Source organism: Cervus canadensis, chromosome 25, assembly GCF_019320065.1.
Source record: "Cervus canadensis isolate Bull #8, Minnesota chromosome 25, ASM1932006v1, whole genome shotgun sequence".
Classification (NCBI taxonomy): Eukaryota; Metazoa; Chordata; class Mammalia; order Artiodactyla; family Cervidae; genus Cervus; species Cervus canadensis.
This window is the reverse complement of record NC_057410.1, coordinates 25,226,446-25,250,834: the sequence shown is the minus strand read 5'-3', so window position 1 is coordinate 25,250,834 and position 24,389 is coordinate 25,226,446. Positions and strand designations below refer to the sequence as shown.

The 24,389-nt window shown below is 52.7% G+C and overlaps 2 protein-coding genes across 5 annotated transcripts; both read left to right on the top strand.

Moving 5' to 3' along the window:
- Positions 1-342: 342 nt before the first annotated feature.
- On the top strand, positions 343-12,820 carry LMBR1L (limb development membrane protein 1 like). 3 transcript variants are annotated; one of them, XM_043447034.1, is made up of 17 exons: positions 343-734; positions 3,292-3,376; positions 4,391-4,421; positions 5,417-5,556; positions 5,745-5,848; positions 6,621-6,747; positions 7,265-7,333; positions 7,471-7,535; positions 7,882-7,954; positions 8,046-8,129; positions 8,227-8,303; positions 9,225-9,302; positions 9,461-9,534; positions 9,762-9,852; positions 9,965-10,031; positions 11,893-12,054; positions 12,218-12,820. In XM_043447034.1, the coding sequence occupies exons 1-17, from the start codon at positions 663-665 to the stop codon at positions 12,283-12,285; spliced, it is 1,467 nt and encodes a 488-aa protein (XP_043302969.1). In that variant the 5' UTR covers positions 343-662; the 3' UTR covers positions 12,286-12,820. The 3 variants fall into 3 exon arrangements, with proteins under 3 accessions (XP_043302969.1, XP_043302968.1, XP_043302970.1); XM_043447033.1 differs by having other exon boundaries at positions 4,388-4,421; XM_043447035.1 differs by having other exon boundaries at positions 450-557; positions 4,388-4,421.
- Positions 12,821-14,155: 1,335 nt separating this feature from the next.
- Positions 14,156-19,673, top strand: DHH (desert hedgehog signaling molecule). 2 transcript variants are annotated; one of them, XM_043447292.1, is made up of 3 exons: positions 14,156-15,468; positions 18,151-18,412; positions 18,677-19,673. In XM_043447292.1, the coding sequence occupies exons 1-3, from the start codon at positions 15,166-15,168 to the stop codon at positions 19,300-19,302; spliced, it is 1,191 nt and encodes a 396-aa protein (XP_043303227.1). In that variant the 5' UTR covers positions 14,156-15,165; the 3' UTR covers positions 19,303-19,673. The 2 variants fall into 2 exon arrangements, with proteins under 2 accessions (XP_043303227.1, XP_043303228.1); XM_043447293.1 differs by lacking the exon at positions 14,156-15,468 and adding an exon at positions 15,919-17,228.
- The last annotated feature ends 4,716 nt before the right edge of the window (positions 19,674-24,389 follow it).

Below are 24,389 nucleotides of genomic sequence, written 5' to 3'. Positions count from 1 at the left end.
CCAACAAAAACACTTTCAGAAAATGCTACTATGGATCTTGGGTTACTGAGCAGCGGTACCTTTCAGAACCCCTATGGTCTCTCATATCCCACCTGGCTGGCCTAATTCAAATGGCTCATTTTTGCCAAGGTCACACTGGTCGCTTATCAACTAAGGGAGGTGGAAAAGGCAGTTGCTTAGTTTTAGAAGGAGCACCGGTAGGCCCCAAAGATCCCGCCTCTTTCCACGGGGCAAGCCTATCAGCGTTCCTCTAGCGAAGAGCGGCAGCTCCCTAGAAGCCAATGAGTTCCGCTCCCTGGAATTATCCCGCCCATCCGTTGTGTCGTCACTCGGCCTCTAGTAAAATAGAACCAAGACTACGCTTCCCCTTCGCTTGCCAGTTGGCGGGTGTTTGCGTTGAAACTATACCGAAAGCCTGACCTTAAAGGGGAGGGAGCAGAGGGGAACCGGGGCCCTTTAAAACGAGGCCAGCTGGTGCCTGCCCCTTTAAGGGCGGGGCACTCAGACGACAGAATCTGAGCCCCAGATTACCCCGAGTTTCCGTCACAAGCTGCAAGGTAAGGCTCCTTCGCTGGGTCCGGGTGCTTGGCGGCGGCGGTTTCATCGCCGCTGGTCCTCCCCGGGCCCAGAAACACCCCAGCTCCAGTCATGCTGAGCAGAGTATGGAAGGAGCTGACTACGAAGTGCTATCCGTGCGAGAGCAGCTATTCCACGAGCGGGTCCGCGAGTGCATTGTGAGTCCGGGACCCGGGCTGGAAGGGTAGGACCAAGTTGGGGAGAAGCACGGGTGTCGCGGGAGAGGGAGACGTCCGGATCGGAGTGAGACCCCCTGGGCACAGCGCCGGCAGACCCTGCTTGGTCTAGGGGCGAGCGACAAAGAGCCCTGGTCCGACTAGTGCTCGGGCTGGCGAATCCCTAGATCGGCTCCAGCTGAGGAGCTGCGCGATAAACAAAGCCGATCGGTTTCCGTTCCTCCCCTCTACACGCCCCTCCCCCCACCCCGCCCTCCCTTCTGTCCGCCCCCCTCCCCCGCGCACGTGTTCGGAGTGCGGGTCTTCCAGTGTCTGGCAATCTGGTGAGCCTGCCGATCTAAGTCAGACGGTCGGAGAGGGATGGGTTTAACTTGGGGAAGGCTTGTTTGCAACTACTTCTCAAACCCAAATGATGTTTGATGAAGGGGACATGAACAGGGAACTTTGGAGGTTTTCTCACTTTGGAGGAAACGACTCTTCCTGGGGTGGATTCTACCGTGTAGAAATGGAGAACAACTAAAGTGTCCCCTTCTTTTCCTCGCCCTTATTGGTGTTTTGTTAGAGACCCTGCAAGCCGAGTTTCCTAGCTTCGCAGCCATTCAGGGATTTCCTCTGAAGGGTTGCCCCCGGTGCGACCAAGGGCTCCTGGCTGCTTTCCTTACTCACTCACTGCCACCTAGAGTAACAGCTGAAACTGTCACACAGCGAGGGACTCCTCACTTCTGGGCCAGGGGCACCCGGGGGAGCTTAGGGGATCGCATCTTTCTTGCATCTGCTCTAAACTCTCATATCTTTCCCTTCTCTTCTCCTTCCTCAGAGCTCCCCAGGGTAGCCCTCACCCCCAAATACTAAAGGGAAAGGTTTAGAAGAATAGAAGTTGGTGAGTGGAGGACCCACTGCAGGGGTCGTCCTTCATTTTTCTCAGACTGGGCTCCAGTCTGCCCTGGGCAGCCTCAGATTGGAGGAGGGCTAAAGTGAGCCAAGGCATAACTAGGTCTGCCTTTATCTGTGAGGACTGAAAAGTAGGGAGTTTATCAGTCCATGTGTGGGAACCCCAGGTCTGCTTTCAGGAAGCTTTCCTTCTGCATTTCTTAGTGGAGAGTTGCACATGGCAGGGTTGGGCATATCGTGGAGTCATACCCAGGCCTTGAGGCAGTGGAGAGCCAGAGACCCACTTTCCTAGAGAACAGGGAGGGAAGAGATCTTGGGGAGAGATGCAGCCTCCTGTATGTCATCCCATCCTTTAGTCCCATTAGCTGAGGATGTCAGTGCTGGTCAAGGGCATCCTGAGGGCTTCTAGTACATCTCCCACCTGGCTCCAGTCCCCTGCTCTAGAGAATCACCTAGCCTCTGCTGGACCTGCATGGAACTCCAGCCTGACCTTTTGAGCCCTGGCGCCTTCCTGCTTATTACACATGCCCAGGGCAGAGCACCAGGCAGTAAAAATCTTGGAGTTGAAATCTAAGTGGCTCATTCTATTCTACTTCCCTATTGTTAAAAGCTACAAAAAAAAAAAAAAGCTACAGTTTTGTTCTAGACCCATGTTTCTCCTGGGGTCTGTCTTCTCTCTTTGCATAGATAGCTATATGCAGATTTCCTGTAGGGTCAGCTTCTCTTGGGGACTGGAGCACCTATGAGACTGATCCTGCCTTCTTGGCCCACTTTAAACACTATAACATCTCAAGATCCTCTGACCCTGATTGTGGAGCAAAGGTGATGAGTGCCTCCTCCCCTGGGCAATAGCAGCTTACTTGGGGTAGGATGGGAATGTATGTATGTGTAGGATAACCTGGTCAAGTCCTGCCATAACTGTCCATTGGAGGACTAGTCATCAGGGCCATAGGACAGACCCTGAGAGACCTACCCTGGGAGCTGGAAATTACTTTAGGTAGGGACCATGGGTTGATAGCTTTTAAAAGTTTTGATCCCAGCTCTAGAAGCTTTATAGATGTGGAACCCCAATTAAAGCCTACTATTATGGGCAGGGCATGAAAGAGACTCTGGTTTGGCCCAAAGCAGACCTGATCTTTTAGGGCCCCTGAATAAACAGAGTAGAAGCACTGAGTTGGTCTAGGAACACGATTCCTACTTATTCTCTCCTGGAGCTTGGATCAAGGTGGGAGTGGAGGGAGAGGGAGTGGAGTGCCAGCACTATGAAGACATCCCCTTCTTCCCCTCAAACTTGCTTTTCCATTTGTGTGCTAGGAAGAAATCCCCTCTGGTTCTGTGGCCTTTTTCAGATGTGTGGATATGTGCATCTCTAGGAGTCTTCTCTGCTCATGCACCAACCAGGGTTCAGCTGAAACTATTTTCTCCCAGGGAAAAAACCCTCATAGAGTTGGACATGGTGCTTTGTTCCCAAGTGCATGGGTCAGCCACTGAGGCCTTGATTAGAATGAAGTACTGGGGAGAAAGATGGAACCCCTGGATGTATGGAGCCTAGTTTGGGGAAAGTGTCCCCATGATTACCAGAGAGGTCACTGGGGCTGTGAAATGTGTGGGGATTAGAGCTTCTCATCTTGCTCACTTTCTGCCACAGATCTCAACACTGCTGTTTGCGACTCTTTACATCCTCTGCCACATCGCCCTGACCCGCTTCAAGAAGCCTGCTGAGTTTACCACAGGTACCTGTGACTTCCCTCCCTCCTGCCTGCCCTCTGCCAGTGTTCCTGTTGCCATGGCACCAGCCTCAGGGGAAGAGGGCTGTGTTGCTTGCTGAGAAAGTAGAGGTGTCTGTTCTTGAGCTTCTGCCTCCCTTCCCCCACAGGCAGGGACAAGGTGGTATAGTGGAGAGTCTAGAAGGCGGGCCAGTCATGTAGCTTTTATCACCTCAGTTTCATTCTCTACAAAATAAAAGCCTAACAATTTCTTCCCAGTCCATTGGTATTGTGTGAACCAAATATGATGGCTAACGTGAAAACTCTCTGTGAACCTCAACAGGGCAACTGCAAGGTGAATGTTATCATGGGCATAAGCTCTGTCATGTCCTCTTCTAGGGCTTCTACACCCAGGACCTCCCTGACCACTGGGGTCCCAGGACCTGGTGATGGTGACCTTTCTCTTTGCAGAGAATTCAGATTAAAGCTTTCAGTCAACATTCTGTGATTGAGGGGGATGCACTTGTCCCAGTTCCTAACTCCAGTCTGTCCAGATCTTCCAGTCCTGGCCTGAACCTTTCCTCCCCTCCAGATGGCTTCATGTGCCCTCAGCCAAGAAGGCAACCACTCCTCAGTGTGATTCCCCTGGGGACTTTCTCTGTGATTTCCAACCCCCGTCCCCATTTCCCTTCACTGTACCTAGCCACTGATGTCATCAAGCTCACAGACTGGTCATTGATTGTATTTTCAGCTTACAAAGAGGAACCTATGGTGGAGAGGATCTAGGGAAGGAGGGAAGTGGGGGAATTTCATGCTCTCACCCCCTGGGACCACTGATCTTTAAGCTGCCACGCGGGCAGAGTGGATGGTGGGGTTCATAGTGTGAGCTCTCCCGAGCCTCCCGTCCAGCTCTGCCTCGGTGGGCCAAGCCCCTCTTCCAGGGACAGGGAGGGAGCAGAAGGGCGCTATGCAACACAGATGGTTCCCAGAACTGCCCACTGATGACCTGCCTCTTCCCCATGCCTCTGTCTTTTGTAGTAGATGAAGAAGATGCCACAGTCAACAAGATTGCGTAAGTACTGCTGCCTCAACACCTGGCACTGGTAGCCTTTGGAAGCTGGAATCTAGTGAGGCCCTGGGAGCAGGGAGAGAGTGAAATGTCAGAAGAGACGATTTCTGCTTCCACCCCATTTCTGCCTTCTTCCGGCTTTACACCATCCTGGGGACGCTTGGAAAAGCCGCTCTTCCTGTCTCCCTGGTTTGGCCGGGAGCTTCAAGGAGCCTCTTGGTCAGGAACTGTCTGCTGGGGTCCTGAGTCACCGGAAGCAGCTCCAACTTGGCTCCACCTTCCAGCAGCCATTGGAGAAGGGGTGGGGTGGGGATGAAGACTGAAACACCAGGGGATGGGGAAGGTGGAACCCCCGAGCGTAGGGCTTGCTTGGTTCTGAGAGAATGGCCCTAACTGTAGGCTATTATTATCCACTAGCACCTATAGAGAAAAATATAGAGATGACTCCTCTGGTTCAACAGACAACAAATTAAAAGGCAACCCCCACTCTCATCCCTCATGGACCAGCTAGATAAGTGTCCCTTCTTTTGAGGTGATGCAATCTCGGGTACAGGTCTTGGCCGTGAAGCTGGGTTTCAACTCCCCTTGTCTCCCTTTGCCTTAGTGCCCTTATGCATATGGGTTGACCCTACTCTCTCCAGGCTCAGAAATCCACATCCCTGAGGTGAGCAGAGCAGTCAGGCCCATTATCTTGGCATCATGCCTGGCACACCCTACAGACATTGCGGGAAGACTGCATTCCTGGGGACAGTCTGGGCAAGTGACATGGCTGGTGACCATGAATTCCTGAGATGTGCCCATCTCATGTGCCAAGGATTCCCTGAGGTGAAGGCTGGGTTACAAGGAAGCAGGTAGAGTGCCAACTCTTTCCCTGGGTCTGGCATTGCTCCAGCTGGTTCTAGGAGGAGTCACAGGTGCGCATGGGATGAATGGGGCTTCTTGGGCCCAGGGAAGTGAATGTCTGAGCTAAGCAGGGGCACTACCCCTTCTTTGCCCAGGCTCGAGCTGTGCACCTTCACCCTGGCAGTCGCCCTGGGTGCTGTCCTGCTCCTGCCCTTCTCTATCATCAGCAACGAGGTGCTGCTCTCACTGCCTCGGAACTACTACATCCAGTGGCTCAACGGCTCCCTCATCCATGGTGTGTTGATCCTGGTTGCAGCTGAGGGTGGGGACAGGGAGCAGATCGGGTCAGGCAGACACAGACAGCCTGGGTGGGGCTAGTCAGTCATAGATCACCCCATCCCTTCCACCTTCCCTTGGTCAGTCCTCAGTGGGTTAGGGCTTCCCCCTTAATGACCATCTCTGCTTTTCCTTTTTTTGCTCTAGGCCTCTGGAACCTTGTTTTTCTCTTCTCCAACTTGTCCCTCATCTTTCTCATGCCCTTTGCATACTTCTTCACTGAGTCTGAGGGCTTTGCTGGCTCCAGAAAGGTGAGTTGGGGAATGTATCAATCAATCAATGCAGACCGGAAACAGAATTCCACTGAGATGGTTCAACTGAAGAGGTTTTAATGAAGAGACTATTTGCAGAGGTTTAGTCAGCACTGAGGAGCTTGAGGCACTAGTGACAACAGGAAGTCGTTACCATCCCTAGGCCTGAGGGAGCCGAAGGAAGAAATAATTTCTGAAACCCACTGATAGTTGAACCTGAAGAGGTGTGGCCACCCAAGAGAGGAGCTAGTGTCAGAGTTGCCAAAGGTAGAAGGAAACAGAAAAAACACCCTGGTCTCTCTGTCTTCCTACCTTCTACTCTTCTACCAGCCCTCCCCATTGGGCAAGATGAACAGAAAACCAGAGCTTGATTCTTTTTAAGTGTCTTGTGGGATCTTAGTTCTCAGTCCAGGAATTGAATCCATGCCCCTTGCAGTGGAAGTGCAGAGTTGTAACCACTGGACTACCAGGAAAGTCCCAAGAGGGCAAGGAGCTTGTGTGATGCAGACCTCAGGGGTCAGCTTCCCAGGGCAAGACAAGGATGGAGAAGGGGTCTGGAAAGGGGGATTGCAAATGAATATCCAATAGAGGGAATGGCCCCAGACTGCGGGGTAGGAGGACAGAATAACTAAACAGAATAAGAAGGAAACCACCTCTACTGCCTCCTGAATCCAGTCCTCTCTGGTTCCCAAGCCAGGCTGCCATCTCCCCTGTCTCCTTCCTTCCCTACACTGCCTTCCCCACCCCCGAAACCTACTGCCTCCTCCCATAGGGTGTCCTGGCCCGGGTCTATGAGACGGTGGTGATGCTGATGCTCCTCACTCTGCTGGTGCTGGGCATGGTGTGGGTAGCCTCTGCCATTGTGGACAACAACAAGGCCAGCAGGGAGTCCCTCTATGGTGAGAAGACCAACTTCCTCCCCACCCCTCAGCCAGCTCATGTTCCTCTGTCTAGAACAAATATATCCCTCTAAGGCGGTGAAAGTTGGGACTTTCTCCCTTAGACTGAAGTTTCAAAACTGATGGGCTTCAGGCCACATCTAACCTATGGAAGTGTTCCACTGGGCCCATGCAATGAGTTTAAAAAAAATATGAGTCCGTTGAAATTGGGAGATTTCACACTGATATCCAGGTTTCTGGTTGTGCGTAAGCAGGTTGAGGATCTGGCCACACTAGGCCCCAGTGACTTGGGCCAAACAGTGGCTGTGCCCTTTAGAGAGGGCTGAGGATCTGCAGTTTGCTGTAGTCTCTGCCACTCCCTCTCCTGCCAGCCAGTTTTCCCCATCTTCATGACTTACCTCTCCCCTATAGACTTTGGTTTCGTGCGCCTGCCTGGACTCTGGGGCCTGTCAGCCCCCAGTAAGCAGGGGGAGAGAGATGGACTGACAGTCTTTTTTTTTTTTTTTTAAATCTTTAGACTTCTGGGAGTACTATCTCCCCTACCTCTACTCCTGCATCTCCTTCCTTGGGGTCCTGCTGCTCCTGGGTGAGTGTCCAGAGCCTGGGAGGGGATGGGGAAGGTCCCGGGGCCAGAGCACCCCCAGTAGAGGATGGAATGAAGGGGCGGGCAGGGCAGGCGGTAGAGAGAAGGCTCTGGCGGGTGACTGCCTCCTGTCCCCACAGTGTGTACTCCACTGGGTCTCGCCCGCATGTTCTCGGTCACTGGGAAGCTGCTGGTCAAGCCCCGGGTATGTAGTGCTCCTTGTCCTTGGACCCTGCCGGGGGAGCTTTCTGAAGAGCTGGGGCCCATCAGTGAAGCCACTGTCCATTTGTTCTGTGCACACCTTGCAGAGGGCCACAGCCTTTGCTGGCTCCTGTATCCTTGACCCCTAGCATCTGGAGCTGGTCATCAGACATACAGAGCAGAACACAAGACAATTGGGAGGGACTGGATAAGGTCGCCGGTCACAGGGTGGTGACTGAGGGGAAGGGAAGGAAAAGGACAATGGATCCTTGAGGTGAGCAGGGTTCTCTTGGGCTCTTGTGGTCAAGGAGCCTCTGACAGTCCATCCCTCCCTTTCCCTATGCCAATAGCTCCTGGAGGACCTGGAGGAGCAGCTGCACTGCTCAGCCTTTGAGGAAGCAGCTTTGACCCGCAGGATTTGCAGTGAGACACAGTCCTTCCCAGCTGGGATGATGGGCGTGGTTTGGGCAGGGGTGGCGGGACTGGGGGACAGCACCATCTTCTCTGCCCCCAGATCCCACCTCCTGCTGGCTGCCCCTGGACATGGAACTGCTGCACAGACAGGTCCTGGCTCTGCAGACACAGAGGGTCTTGCTGGGTATGTGGGTTGGTAGGCAATGGGATGCCTGGCTTTCCCCAAGGAGAGAAGCTCCTCATTCCAGGCCCTTGCAAACTGCTTTCCCATTCCTGCACAGAGAAGCGGCGGAAGGCTTCAGCCTGGCAGCGGAACCTGGGCTACCCCCTGGCCATGCTGTGCTTGCTGGTGCTGACGGTAGGTACGCCAGACTTGGTGGGGGTGGGCAGTGGTAGCACCTTGAGTACTTTAGCCCTTCACAGGGAGGAGGGAGGTGCAAAATCCTCCTTCAGTAATAGTAGCTGCCTCTCAATGAGTACCTACTTTTGCGAAGCACATCAGTCCCCATTTTGTAGATGAAGAAACGGAAGTTAAAGAATTTATCCAAGGCCACACAGGGCCTAAGCCATTAGGCAGTTTTGCTCTGGGATGAAAATAAAGGTTAAAATCCAGTCCATCCCCTCAACTTGCTACATCGTGGACTTGGAAATAAGTCTTATTGGTTTGGAGAAAGATGTATATTTTTCTATTTTGCCTTTTTGGGACTTCCCTGGGAGCTTCCCAGGTAGTGCTAGTAGTAAAGAACCTGCCTGCCAACGCAGGAGACATAAAGAGATGCAAGTTCGATCCTTGAGTTGGTAAGATCTCCAGAGGAGGGCATGGCAATCCACTCCAGTATTTTTGCCTGGAGAATCCCCATGGACAGAGGAGCCTGGTGGGCTACAGTCCATAAGGTCACAAAGAGACACGACTAAAGTGACTTAGCACGCACGCATGCACGGGACCTCCCTGGCAATCCAGTGGTTAAGACTCTGCACTTCCACTGAAGCGGGCATGGGTTTGATCCCTGGTCGGGGGAACTAATATCCCATGAGCTGTGTGGCACGTCCAAAAACACCCCAAACAAACAAACAAAACTATTTGGGCTTTTTGCATCTGTACCTGTAAGTCCGCTATAAGATACTCTCAAAGGTACTCTGTTGTTAACATTAACCTTCGGGAGGTCCCACACAGCTAACCGAAAATGATGGACCAGAGAGTTCGCTCTTAACATTCTCAACTCTGGATACATCTGTGGGCTGGGACAGGGGTGGGAGTCCATGACCTTGCCTCTCACAGGGCCTGTCTGTGCTCATTGTGGCCATCCACATCCTGGAGCTGCTCATTGACGAGGCTGCCATGCCCCGGGGCATGCAGGTACCGGGCCGCCCTCCAACCCACCCACCACATCATTTGGGGAGGGCCTGAGCAAGGCTGGGTGAGGAGGCAGAAGGGGAGGCCAGAGGGGAGGCCGGGTGCTGGTGGTATTGATGACGATGGGGAGTGCTGCGTGGTGACACCTCTTTGTCCCTCAGGGTGCCTCCCTGGGCCAGGTCTCCTTCTCCAAGCTGGGCTCCGTTGGTGCCGTCATCCAGGTCGTCCTTATCTTGTATCCTTCTGGAAACCCGCCATTGCCTCTCTTCTTCAAACCCATCTCCTCTGGGGCTCTGGGCAGAACTACAGTGGGAGTGAGGGGGAAGCGGGCAAGACTTGGCCAGCCCAGGTTCGAAAGAACACTTGATTCAAAAGGAGGGCTGGGGGAAGAGAGGGCCATCTCCTTTGAGACGAGGCGTTGATCCTTGGGAACAGGCCAGTTCTTCCCTAACCCAGTGGCAGTTACCTGATGGTCTCCTCGGTCGTGGGCTTCTACAGCTCTCCACTCTTCCGGGGACTGCGGCCCAGATGGCATGACACGGCCATGACGCAGGTAGCCGGGAACCTGCCAGACGGGCGTGGAGGAAGCATCCTGGGGGCGTAACTGGGCACTCAGTGCTGGCAGCTCTGTGTCCCTGACCTCCCCTTTCCTCCCTCCCACCCAGATAATTGGGAACTGTGTCTGTCTCCTGGTTCTAAGCTCAGCACTTCCTGTCTTCTCTCGAACCCTGGGTAAGTAGCAAAAGGAGGTAAGGGAACTGGGTTGTTTTGAGTAGCTACTGGTACTAAGCAGACCCCTTATATTCTTGCTCTCTCTGATTCCCACAACAAACCTATGAGGAGGTATTACCTCCATTATACAAATAGAGTAACAGAGGCTCTACAAAGTGCTGTGCTGGGCTTCAGAGTAGTGTTGCTTCAAAGCTTATATTTTTTCCATTTGCTACATCCCACAGTCTCTCCTATTTACTTCCATTTTTTCAGTGAAGAAGCACCACTTTCCCCCCAAATCTTTCTCTGGGGGACCATCTGATAAACATTTTTTTTTTCTTTTGGCTGCACCCATAGGGCATGTGGGATCTTAGTTCCCCAACCAGGGATTGAGCTAATGCCCCCTGCAGTGGAAGTATCGAGTCTTAACCACTGGACCACCAGGGAAGTCCCAATATTCTCATTTTAGAGATGAGAAACAGGAGAGCTACTTGATTTACCCAGAGTTACACAGCTAGCCTGAGGCAAGGCTGAGTCAGGCCAGAACCTCTGTATCCTGAGCCGCAGTCCAGTGCTTTTTCTGTATACTGGGCATCAAATGATAAGCTCAGTTCTCCTCCCATCTTCAGAGCTAGGATCTAGATGATGGTGGGGGAGATGGGGAGCCCATGCGACTCCCCTACTACTACGGGGTAAACTAGTTACACTTTTGAGCATTACCTGGTAAAAGTGTTCACCCCAAGGTAGTAGGGGAGTTGCATATGTTCTCCACCTCCCCCGCCATCATCATCCCTCTATTGTACATTATCAGTCATGTCCGAGTCTCTGCAACCTTATGGACTGTATCCTGCCAGGCTCCTCTGTCCATAAGATTCTCCAGGCAAGAATATTGCAGTGTGTAGCCATTTCCTTCTCCAGGGGATCTTCTTGACCCAGGAATCAAAGCCAGGTCTCCTACACTGCAGGCAGATTCCTTACCATCTGAGCCACCAGGGAAGCCTTATTTAGTATTTAAATCAGTTCCATTTGGTTTTTAAGTTTATATTTTCTCTACTCTACCATTTCTACTTATGCCTTGGGATTTAGGATACTTGGCCTGTGGGTCCAGCAGTTAGTTCCTTTTAGGTTGGAAGCTCATAGGAATATTTTTTTAAGTGGGGGAGGGGCTCAAGAATTTTAATATATGGTAATTATATTATTATTATTAGGGGCTCAGTAAGTGTTGGAATAGTGCCTGGTACATATGGTTCCTCATGTGTGTTGTCTCATTTAATTCTCACAGTCCCATTAGTTTGTCTCCTTGGTTTTCTTTAATTCCCTACTTTACAGTTGAAGAAACTGAGGCACAGACATTTAAGGAAGTTGCTTCAGATCACAGTTAGATGGGGTGGAGTTCAGATATGAACCAAAGCAGCCATAATAAGAGCCCAGTTTCTTAGCCACCACACTGCTCTGTCTACTAAAAAAGAACACTTGGTTACCAGCTTGAGGTTTCTGGCCCAGGAACAAGGAGCAGGGAGCTCCTTGGGACACTTGGAGCCAGAGGGGATCCCCCCAACCCCAACACACACAGACACACCACAGACAGACACACACACAGACAGACACACACAGACAGACAGACACACACACACACACACACTCTGCAGGAGAGGATGCCAGACTCTGGAAGGGAAGTTGGAGCAAGCCTAGCAGCTGACACTTGCTTCAACAGCCCTGAACTGTCCCCAAGACAAGTTGGGAGGTAGGAACAACCAATGTGTAGAAGCCAACCTATCAGTTGCAGTGTTGAGATATGGCCACCAGGAGGCAGCAGAAAGCTCGGCTCTGAGCCAGGGAAGGGTTGGGGAGCCTACCTCCCATCCTGGCCTTTGTACTTCAGGGCTCACTCGCTTTGACCTGCTGGGTGACTTTGGACGCTTCAACTGGCTGGGCAATTTCTACATCGTGTTCCTCTACAATGCGGCCTTTGCGGGCCTCACCACTCTGTGTCTGGTGAAGACCTTCACGGCAGCTGTGCGGGCAGAGCTGATCCGGGCCTTTGGTGAGAGGGAGTCAGGGTGAGGCTGGTGGGGTGGTTGTAAGGTGGAACTGTCTGGAACAGTGGTCATCCCAAGCAGGGGAGATGGCATACTCAACACCCATTCTGTGGCTTCTGAGGACTGACCTAAACCCTGCTTCTGACTAACCCCCTGCCTCTTCCCCAGGGCTGGACAGACTACCGTTGCCTGTCTCTGGTTTCCCCCGGGTGTCTAAGAAGACCCAGCACCAGTGACCTCCAGCTGGGGGTGGGAGGGAGAAAACTGGACACTGCCATCTGCTGCCCAGGCCTGGAGAGGCGCCCAGGGGTGGGTGGCCCTCAGGACCTGGAATCTGAGAGGGTGGGTGGCAGAGGGAAGCTGAGCCTTCTGCACTGCTGCATAATCTGAGCCAGAGTTTGGGACCAGGCCCCCTTGCTTCTCCAGATTTAACTGTGGGCCCCAGCATGGGGTGGGGCTGGGGGCTGGGTCTGGCTCCTGGTCTCAAATCTGTTTACACGTCAATCTGCCTCACTGCTGTTCAGGGCCAAGCCCGTAGCCATGTTTACATGATTTGATGTGCAATAAAGTGGGGTGGGGGCAGGGGAGGGTCAGAGCCAGTGGCCAACTTGGGAGGCAGATTGTCTTCCCTTGCCTCTGGCCCAGCAGAGCCTAAGCACTGTGCTACCCTGGAGGGGATGTTGACTGCCGGAGAGACGAGGGCATAGGGAGGAAGAGGCCACAACCGTCAGCAATAAAGTTGATACCAGGGTTTTCTTTGGTTTTTTTAAAGGTCCGGTCTCTGTGTCTGTTTGAACAGGTTTGCTCCCACCAGTCCTGAGTCTACAGAGGGAAATAGAGGGGTCCTTCCCACCATCCTTTCCCTCTCCTCTATCTGCATTCTCAGTGACCTCTGGGGACTTGGGTCTGGTGTTAGGCCATACAGTCAGGCAGTGGGAAGCTCCTCCTCCCTTGGCCTTGCTAAAACCTGGCTGGTCACCTGACTTTTCCTTATACCCAAGCCTTATTTCTTGGGCGCCTTGGTTATTGGGGGTAAGTGGGCATCAGCATAGGAAGAGGTAAAAGAAGGGGCTGCCTGACAAAGGTTTGTGATTCCTACCTCTGAGAAGAACCTAACTCTGTCTTTCCAGAGGCTATCAGTGCCTTGAATATTCTGCAAGCCCTCCTGCTATGTTGGGGGTAGGGACAATGGTTCTGCTCATGGTTATGCAGATTGTACATTGCACAACTTCCAGGGGCATCATTCACCTCTTAGTCACTGTGTGAATGGTTACTACAACTATTTTTTTGCAAATGGCAAGCCAGTGACTTGAGGAAGGGCTGCTTTTATCTAAGGCATACAGGTTACTGTGAATACTAGCCATAGAGCTGAGTGAGTATGGGATACAAAAAAAGAATGTAGTTGCCACAAATACTCGCTGAACACCTACTATAGGCCAGGCACTCAGCTAAGTTTGTATTTAAGAATTGCTTTGTCTAGTAAGGATGCGTGTTTATGTACGTGCATGCTAAGTTGCTTCAGTCACTCTTTGTGACTGTATGTACTGTGGCCCACCTGGCTCCTCTGTCCATGGGGTTCTCCAGGCAAATATACTGGAGTGGGTGCCATTCCCTTCTCCAGGGGATCTTCTTGACCTAGGGGTTGAACCCACGTCTCTTAGGTCTCCTGCATTGGCAGGCAGGTTCTTTACCACTAGTGCCACCTGGGAAGCCCCCTAATAAGGGTGACATAATTTTAATACCATACTGCAATGAATGGTGGTTCATTTCTTATTCTCAAGGAAACAGAGGTCCAGCGTCAGGACATTAGGGAAGGCTTCTTAGAGAAAGATTTCTAAATGACAGCAGATTAATGGGTGAAGTGTTGCAACTTCAAAGCCTTTGACATGAGAGAGACCTGAATGGGTAGAAGCAGAGCTCCAGAAGGTTTGGAGAAGGAAAAAGATAGAGATGCCTTGTGTGTGTGTATGTTAGTCACTCAGTCGTTTCTAACTCTTTGCCACCCCATGGACTATATAGCCTGCCCACTCCTCTATCAATGGAACTCTCCAGGCAAGAATACTCGAGTGGGTAGCCATTCCCTTCTTCAGGGGATCTTCCCAACCCAGGAATCAAACCTAGGTCTCCTGCATTGCAGGCAGATTCTTTACCATCTGAGCCACCAGGGAAGCCCTAATAAGATTCCTTGATGGTAGGTCAAGGGAAGTGATCATCAGCCTGTTAGAGACTATGACTTTAAGTACCTGCTGTCCTCCAGCAGTTTCCAATCCACAAACTGGGTATCTGGCAAGTATGAGAGGGGACAAAAGTTTGAAGTCCTGAACCAGACTATCACTATGAAGGTCTGTTCCTGATCCTGAGGAAGCTCCCAGCAGAAGACTACAAAGCTACTAGGGAAAAGGGTTCTCTGGTACCCATCCCTTCTAGTCCTGGTTACTGCTAAGGAGGAGAGATGGAAGTGGGGGAGAACATAGAGAAAGGAGTTGTGTGCCCAAAGGGCTTTATTGGCCTTGGGCAGAAATTGGATCCCATACCTCCTAGATGGTAGCAGGGGACAGGCTCTCAGGGTAGGCTTGGGGAGAGCAAAGATCTAATTCAAGTATCAGAGGAGGATGGTTTGCTGCCACACATAAGCTTAGAGGTAGAAGGATGCTTATCCAGGCAGCCAAGGATTAAAGCTGCTAGAATTTCCGAGGCAGGTGCCTGCCTGGCTTCCAGGATGGAAATGAACTGGACCAACGGTGGTGGCCGGCTAGAGCCCCCGCCCTGGTGGGAGGGGGCGGGACGGCCCTGGTAGAAGGGCGGGGGGCGGGGCCAGGGGCCACTTAAGGCGGAGCCGGGGCGTTCTGGCAGCGCCGGAGCCAGGCGGCAGAGCCCGGCAGGGTTGGCACTTACCCACGACCCCCCCTTCCCTGCTATGATGGCCCGTCAGTAGCAGGTTCCAGACCCCCCAAGGGTATGTAGGCAGAGCTAGCAACAGCCAGGTGCGCACAGCCACAGAGCTCTAGGGCACTCTGGGGGCAGCTCTGCCTGCTGCGCTGTCTGGTGCCTGGGGAGATGCCCAAGTGACGGGTGAGGACAAGAACGTTCCCTTTTGGCCCGAGTCCGCTGCATCCATGGCGCTGCCGGCCAGTCTGGTGCCCCTGTGCTGCTTGGCACTCCTGGCGCTGCCGGCTCAGAGCTGCGGGCCGGGCCGGGGGCCGGTCGGCCGGCGCCGCTACGTGCGCAAACAGCTCGTGCCGCTGCTCTACAAGCAATTTGTGCCCAGCGTGCCCGAGCGGACCCTGGGCGCCAGTGGGCCGGCTGAGGGGAGGGTGACAAGAGGTTCTGAGCGCTTCCGGGACCTGGTGCCTAACTACAACCCCGACATCATCTTCAAGGATGAGGAGAACAGTGGTGCAGACCGCCTGATGACCGAGGTAAGGAGGGCCTCTCCCCACCTGCTCGAGGGCACGTCAATTTCTCTGCCCTCCTCTGGCAGCTGGGGGGGAGGGGTGTTGAGCCGAGTTTCATCTACAGAGACCTTGATCTCAAGGACCTACCTCCACTTCTCACCCCTCCCCCACCAAAAACCCACCTTTGCTGGCTGGATTTAGTGATCAAGAGGGATCCAGGCAGAGGCTGGGCTGGGGAGGGGGAGGAGGGACTAGTGAGAGTGAAGCTGGGAGAGACTGGGAGGGCGGGGAGAGGAGGATGGCGGCAGGCGAGACGGGAAATGGCTGAGGCGTGGACCGGGGGTCAGCTACCGAGCCAGGCAGGAAGGGCTGGGGTGAGCTGGGGGCCAGGAGCTGGCTAGGCAGCAGACAGAGCTCTACCCTTAGCCTGGCTCCTGACCTGGTAATGTTAAAGCTCAAGGGCCAAAGAGACTGAAGGGGCTGGGAAAGTGGTGACCAAGGGTCAGATCATCAGGGCCATCTACCTGAGGAGGGGCTGGGCAGGAATTGTCTTTGGTATGGGGGAGGCATCCCAGAACAGGGGTAAAGCTATCTATCTAGAGTCTAAACGACTGTCCTGGAGCGAAAAGCAATCTCCAATGGGAAGAATAGATGGACCCACCTGAGACCCAAAGGGTTCCTGTGTCCCTCAAACGTAGTTTAGCTCAAGGACCTTCCTTAGAATTAAAGGGTTAAAATTAATTCAACGAGTATGTACTGAGCATCTGCTGCAGACCAGAACCTAACCAACAACCTAGGATGCGAGGAGAGGGACCACCTCTGGCCTGTGATCTCAACTGTCAGAGCTGGAAGGAAACTTGGAGGTCACATTCTTCCATCCTCCACCTCCCATTTTTACATCTCCGAGCTGCGCCCCAGGAGGAAAAGTGATTTAATCAAAGTCTTAAAACTAATTAGTGGCATGGCTGAGTCTAGAATTCAGGACTCCCGATTCTAAGTCCTATACACTTTCCATTACACCACCTAATTGTGTATGGAGTGGGAAGGTGGGGGGAGCGGGAGGGGGACGGATTTCCTCTGATTAACTGCCATAGTTTTCCAGGTTACTTTGTTAGGAAAACCTGTCCAGGGGAGAAAGAATTCCCTGAAGCCTTACCTACCCAGAGATTGGGAAGGGGAAATGCCTGCCCTCCTTGGTCATGGAGTATCCTAGCCCTTTCCTCTGGCTTCCACCTGCAGCAGAGGGGGCAGAACAAGGGACAGGGCCAGGAGAATTTCTGACTGGCCCGGGAACCCCCTCCGTCCTGCTTATCTCCTACACCCTGGCTGCAAAAGGCCTTCATTGAGTTGGCTCTGCACTGGGCTGCTGCCCCCGCAGGTCAAGGCCTCAGGGCCTCCGTAGGGGACAAAACGACAAAAAGTTGGAAGGAGTTACCACTTTTCCTGTCTTCCCCCTCCCCTCCTCTCCAACCCTGCGGAGGTGTAGAAGACTCGGGAAAGAAGGGTAGGGGGGAATGTCCCACTGGCCAGTTAGGAAAAAAACCAAGTCCGAGGAGAGACCCGAGCGGGGAGAAGAAAAAGAAGCGGTCCTCTGCGCCTCCTCCCGTGAGGTCCGTGCTGTGGTGCGCGCCAAGGTCTCCGGCTCCCAGACTGGAGCAGCCGAGATAACCGTGGTCTCCCTCCCCCGGAGCAGGCTTCCAGCCGCGGCAGCTTTTCCACCTCTCCACTCCCACCCTGCAGGGGGCCCCCCAGATCCGCGCAAGGGCAGCTCGCGTTCGTCTCAGGTGCTACTCCCACGCCTTTCCGCGCGGCCTCTGGAACAAGAGACCGAGCGACGGGGGGCTCTCGGGGCTGGCAGAGCCTGAGCTGGAACTGGGAGGGCTGGCCGCGCTGGGGGAGGGGACCCGGCGGGCCGGAGCTGGGATGGGGGGCGCGGCTTTCTGCCCTTTCCTCTCCCTGCGCCGGGGCGGCTGAAAAGCGCCTTTGTGGATGGAGCTGCTGAGTCCGCTTCTCCCGGCGCGTCCCCGGCCTCGGCCCGGGATTCTCGTTCGGTTAAGTCATCCCGGAGAATGGCCATTGTACTTCGCGCAGCCCCCGCCACCCCAGCCCTTTTTCCAGCAGCCTAGATCCCTCACGGCTCCGCTTGGGCACCTCTGTGGGGGGCACTCGCACCACGAAAGGGTTAATGCTAGGGGCTGAAAGGAGGAGGAGGAAGGAAGGAAGGAAGCGGTGCCCGGTGCCAGGGAAGGCAACGAAACAAAAGATGAATCAGGAGGAGGGAGGGCAGCCGGGGCTTGGGGCGGGGGCCAGGCTAAAACAGGGGCTCCTCTCGCGGAGCCAGGCTGCTCAGCCCTTCCTTGACCAAGCTCCCACCCGCTCTCTTGCCCTCTGCCAGGTTGAGCTGAGGTTCCAGAACAACTAGGGATGAAGGGCAGAAATTAAAAGTAGGGGGAAGAACTAGGTTTGGGCGCTCCCTTTCAACCTCAGGGTGACTCCGCAGGTGGCCAAAGCCGCCCTGAAGGGCGTAGATTAACGACGACACCCATTCAGATTCTCACTTCCCCGGGGCATTCAAAATCTAGGAGGGAGTGGAAGGGGTGGGGTGGGGGGCGTCGGGAAAACAAGAATCAACTCTCCCGTCCAGGTCGCTTTTGCCCCCGTGGTGGTGGTCGTGGTACTGAGCAGACTGACTTTATTCCCCGCCAGCGTTGTAAGGAGCGGGTGAACGCGCTGGCCATTGCCGTGATGAACATGTGGCCCGGAGTGCGCCTACGGGTGACCGAGGGCTGGGACGAGGACGGCCACCACGCGCAGGACTCACTTCATTACGAAGGACGTGCCTTGGATATCACCACATCCGACCGCGACCGCAACAAGTATGGGTTGCTGGCGCGCCTGGCCGTGGAAGCCGGCTTCGACTGGGTCTACTACGAGTCCCGCAACCACGTCCACGTGTCGGTCAAAGCCGGTACAGTAAGGGGTGGGTGGTGAGGTCCCTTCGGGAAACTGAGGGTGCACAACCCGGTTGCGACCCTAGGAGAGACCAAAGAGGCGTTGGCATTGTTAAACCATCCTTCCATTTCTGCCCGGTTGGGACCCGATCCGGGGGAACGCGCTTGTTGTTCCTGAACTAGTGAAGTCTGTCCTGAGCTTGACCCACGTCCTTCAGAATCTTTACTAACATTCTGGAACCGCTGGTCTTCAGTCCTCTCTCTCTGATTGTTCCTCGCAGATAACTCCCTGGCGGTCAGGGCAGGCGGCTGCTTTCCGGGAAATGCCACCGTGCGCCTGCGGAGCGGCGAGCGGAAGGGGCTGCGGGAACTGCATCGCGGAGACTGGGTGCTGGCGGCAGACGCGGCCGGCCGGGTGGTGCCCACGCCCGTGTTGCTCTTCCTGGACCGGGACCTGCAGCGCCGGGCCTCTTTCGTAGCGGTGGAGACCGAGCGGCCCCCGCGCAAGCTGTTGCTCACGCCCTGGCACTTGGTGTTCGCGGCTCGGGGGCCAGCGCCCGCACCAGGCGACTTTGCACCGGTGTTTGCGCGCCGGTTGCGCGCGGGGGACTCGGTGCTGGCGCCGGGCGGGGACGCCCTTCGACCGGCGCGCGTGGCCCGCGTGGCGCGGGAGGAAGCCGTGGGCGTTTTCGCACCGCTCACAGCGCACGGGACGCTGCTGGTCAACGATGTCCTGGCCTCATGCTACGCGGTTCTGGAGAGTCACCAGTGGGCGCACCGCGCCTTTGCTCCCTTGCGCCTGCTGCACGCGCTGGGGGCGCTGCTTCCGGGCGGGGCCGTCCAGCCGACTGGCATGCATTGGTACTCTCGGTTCCTCTATCGCTTGGCTGAGGAGCTGCTGGACTGAGGGTTCCAGGCATAGAAACCTCGTGGCACCCGCCTAAACGCGAGCGTGCGGGCTGGGATCCGGGGATATGCGCAGCAGACGATGCTGATGGGGGGGAGGGGGAGGGAGAAAAAGGATGAGATGGTTTAGGAGCAACCTCTAATTGTGAGGTTGGGTCCTAGGTAGGTGGGGTTGATGATGGATACTCCTTGACGCGGACTGTTTCTCCTTTTATTCCCCAGTGCCTCAGCCCCACTCGATTATTTTATTTTATTTTCTATTTATAAATTGTAATATAATGATCTGCTTGCCCAGCCTGGCAAGATGAGGGGCTGAGGCACGGTCATAACATTTTCCTACAAGTGGGCTAATAAAAGGAAGGGTTCCAGGAACTTATTGGGAAATATCTCTATTCAGATGGTGATTTGCCTCCAGATTGGGGGAGGGGTATGGAGAAAGGGAACCATACCTTACTTCCCATCCCCCCTTGTTTCCCAGCACGTCGTTCTGCCTTGCTTCCTCCTCTCTGGAGGCATCCCAGTCGACCAGCAACAGAGACCAGAAGAGCCTGCCCTTTTCTAGGCTGCTAGTTCTTTTTCCCACCAGAGAGAACTAGCATTCTGCCCACGTGTCTGCATACCCGACTCTTCAAGAGACCAGGGTTACCCAAAGAACACGACAACTCAAACTCATTCTTTCTCTGTTCATAGGGGCTCCAAAGAGGTTCAAGCCATTTTAGGTACTGATACTTAAAGAATTCTGGCTCCCATTTGTTAGCCTGCAGTCTCCCCAGCTCAAGAATCACCATAGCCTGCATTCTACTCTGGTGTGTGTGCAGTGGGGGGCTGGGGGGGTGTGTCTACATGGGACTGATTTTTTTTTTTTTTTCTGGGAGGTCACTGACCAACTGACAACTCATGGCAATCCCTCAGCTCAGTTCAGTCGCTCAGTTGTGTCCGACTTTTTACAACCCCATGGACTGCAGCACGCCAGCCTCCCTCTCCATCACCAACTCCCAGAGTTTACTCAAACTCATGTCCATTGAGTTGGTGACGCCATCCAACCATCTCAGCCTCTGTCGTCCCCTTCTCCTCCCTCAATCTTTCCCAGCATCAGGGTCTTTTCAAATGAGTCAGTTCTTCGCATCAGGTGGCCAAAGTATAACAGTTTCAGCTTCAGCATTAGTCCTTCCAATGAATATTCAGGACTGATTTCCTTTAGGATGGACTGGTTAGATTTCCTTGCTGTCCAAGGGACTCTCAAGAGTCTTCTCCAACTCCACAGTTCAAAAGCATCAATTCTTCTGTGCTCAGCTTTCTTTATAGTCCAACTCTCACATCCGTACATGACTACTGGAAAAACCATAGCTAATTCATAACTAGTAGTCTCCTTACATTCTTGATCAAGAGAAAGAACCTGCACAGAGGGTTGGAACCTGTTCTTCCTGATGGGCTGAGCACAGAGAGCAACTTCAGCCCAAACGTAGGGCAGCAGAGGGGACATAGGCTCTCCAAGCAAGGGAATGTGGGAATTAAAAGCTGAGCCCCCTTTCTGATCAGCTGTCCTGGTTGTTGTTTCTACTGGCTTCCTTCCCCTTTCCCCTCTCCCCTCTCCCATTATTGCTAGCTCTGCTTTCCCTGGAATCTAGGCAGGCAGGTGCCTCTGAGTTAGGAATGGAAGCTCCGAGGGAGTTGCAGTGCACTGGAAGGAGAGTGTCAGGGCCTGGAGGATGGTTAAGTGTTGGTGGTACCACCAGGAGCCCACCCTTCCCTGTAGCAGCTGAGCTCTTCCAGGGCAGGGTCCCTGCTATACACTGCCCTCTAGTGGCCTTCAGGATCGGTTCCCTTCTAGGCCCGAGGAAAGAGGAACTATAGCTGTACAGATGGTGGATGGATTTGTGCAAAAGAGCCTTCTCCCCAGAGGCAAGAGGGGGTGGATGGGCCTGGCCATTAAGCTGCCAGAGCTGAGCCACAGGTGTCAAGGGCTGGTGAGGAGCCCACCTGCCCCTCATTTGGAAAGTGACACTTTTGCATCCCTCCTTCTTGGTTTAGCTCCATGGCTCCTGGAAGCTGGAGGTATATTGTAGGCTGTAATAATCCAGACTTACATGTGCATCCAAGTAGCCTACTTATCTCCCTCACCCTGGGCCCCTTTGAGTTCAGTGTTTGGAGGTGAAAGCATACTTAGGGTTCCAGGTAGTGCTTGATAAAACCAACTTTTGGAAACACAAATTTACCTTTGCTCAACGGTAAAGAATCCACCTGCCAAGCAGGAGACGCAAGTTCAATCCTTGGGTGGGGAAGATCCTCTGGAGAAGGAAATAGCAACCCACTCCAGTATTCTTGCCTGGGAAATCCCATGGACAGTGGAGCCTGGCAGGCTACAGCCCATGTTAGCGGCAAAACAACAACAAATTTTACCTTTATATCCTTCCACAGCCATTTTTCCTCTATCCTCACCCGGTGCCCATTACCACCACCCTTCCCCTTTCAGAGAGACTTCAGAAACACACTCCAAGCTGTGGACCTTTCCTACTTTCTAAACCTGCCCTTTTCTCATTCTATCAGATTCTGATGCCCTCCTGTCATGTCACTCCAGGTGATGACTAAACATAAATTTCTATGTTGTTGATGGGTTCCTTGTTTTTACTACTCTTTTCACATAGTGCATGTATTTTAAAGGCCTGCTGAAAATAAGACTTTAAACCATAAAGCCATAATGGTGCTGATTCTTAGCACCTTAATGTGTTGGGGAGGAGATATTTGGACAAGAATTAACTGGTTTCCCTTAAACTACATCCTGTAGACTACTTCCCAGGTCAGAGGCTCACCTCTCACCTCCCCTACTCGCACCCCCACTTTCATTCCTCTTTATTCTTTTCCTCTTGAGGCCCTCCCAGCTTCCTAAAATAAAATCCGTTACCTTCCCTCAAGCAGCAAAGAACACCATCTCTATGAAGATGTCCAGAAGGCATATTCAACTGGGCCACAGGACATCTTTAAGTGCAACACCCCTTCTCATTAACAAAATAGGCAGTGAGGATTAGGGAAAGGGCATGACTTGGAAGTCAGGCAGACCTGGAGTTAGTGATCCCTCCCTGACAAGATCGTTGACAATAGCAGTGTAAGTGCCCAGTGTAAAATGGATACTATCAAGTTTTTTATGCTCTGCATCTATTTCTCACTGCCTTTGCTGCTCTGCTGACTATAGGCAGTCTGCTTCTCTCCATACCACTCTACCAGAATCAGCATTATCAGTGGTTCCCAGACTTTTGGGGGGTTGTGTTGCCCCTTTACTTTGATTTCATAACATTCCATTCTTCTGAAAGTGCTATGTGACAGATGTGGGTTTGCTTTAGAACTGAAGTATAATTAAAAGTAATCTTGTTTTGAGAATTTACAGAGCATTTTGTTGATCATCCTAGCAAGACCTCTTGGCATTTTGGGAAACTGGAGTTGAGAAGCACTGTGTTGAGGTTCAGGTGAACTTTTGGGGCTTGCCAGGTGGCTCAGATGGTAAAGGTTTAGGTGACCTTTTTATTGCCCAGAATTGATTTTTCTCCCCTTCCTTTCTTCATCAGGATTTGCTGAACATACACAGTGTAGCATTATATTAGACACTGAAAAACATAAAAATTAAGAAATAGTTTCTCAAAAGTTTGAGATGGTTAACTACCTAAGCAACAGTGTTACTTAAGATGAGTTGAATGGGTGGTAAATGTCATATTTGGACCCAGAAGGACTTGTGGAGAAAGTAGGGCCTGAATAGGATGTTGTAGCATGTGTAGGTGGAGGAGACTGGAAAGGCCATTCCAGATAGATGTAACAACATGAACAAGGACTTGGCATCTGGAATGCAAATGTGCAGGCTGGTTAGAACAGAAGACTGGGAAGTCTAACTATAGCTAACGCTGCCTGAGAACTTACTACAGGCTAGGTCCTGTTTTAGCACTTTATGTGTGTTCTCATTTAGCCCTCATATAACCCAATGAGATTGTATTACAGATGAGGAAACTGGGGCAGGAATAACTAAATAAGACTGCCTTCATGAATGGGGCCACATCCTGTGGGGTCTTAAGTTAGTGTTAACTCTTCCTCATTCCCTTCACTGAGTCACTAGTAAGTCTCACTTTCTGACAGTTCTCTCTCATTTTCATTGACTCTTCTTCCTCCTGTCTGGAGGACTGGCTTCCTTACCTAGCCACTGCTTAAGTAAATATAGATGTGGGTGCAAGTTTCTGGCAGTAATCCATAGCAGGTGGGTACAGCAACCCAGAAAGCAAGAGAAGACTCTTAGCTCTTTTTGAATTAGATGAGAGGGAATATTGAGCTTTGTTATGGACTGAATGTATGTGTCACCCCCAAATTCATCTGTTGAAGCTCTCATGTCTGTGTGACCGTATTTGGAAATGGAGCCTCTAAGGAAGTAATTAAGGTTAAATGAGGTCATTAGAGTGGGCCCTGATCTGATGGGATTAGTGTCGTTTCAAGAAGACACAGGAGAGGGCTTGCTTTCTCTCTCTTCACATGCTCAACGAAAGGCCATGCACGGCTGTAGTGAGAAGGCAGCCATCTACGGGCCACAGGGAGAGCTCTCACCAGAAACTGCATTGGCTGGAACCTTGATCTTGGATTTTTCTAGCTTCCAAAACTATGAGAAAATAAATGTTTGATGTCTAAGCCACCCAGTCTATGATATTTTGTTATGGGAGCTCTAGCAGAATAAAGTAAGCTTCTAGAAATGTTTGGAATAAGAAGAGACCAGGACTTCCCTGGTGGTTCAGTGGTTAAGAATCTACCTTGCAAAAAAAAAGAATCTACCTTGCAATGCAAGCAACATGGGTTCAATCCTTGGTCTGGGAAGATCCCGCCTGCCTCAGGGTAACTAAGCCTGTGCACTACACCTACTGAGTCTGCATGCCCTAGAACTTGTGCTCTGCAGTGAGAAGCCACCACAAGGAGAAGTCTGCGCATTGCAGCTAGAGAGTAGCCCTCGATCACTTCAACTAGAGGAAGCTCACACACAGCAGTGAAGATGCTATACAGCCAAAAATAAAAAATAAAAAGGACCCAGTGCTAAGATGGGGTCCTTAGTAAAAATAACAAGCT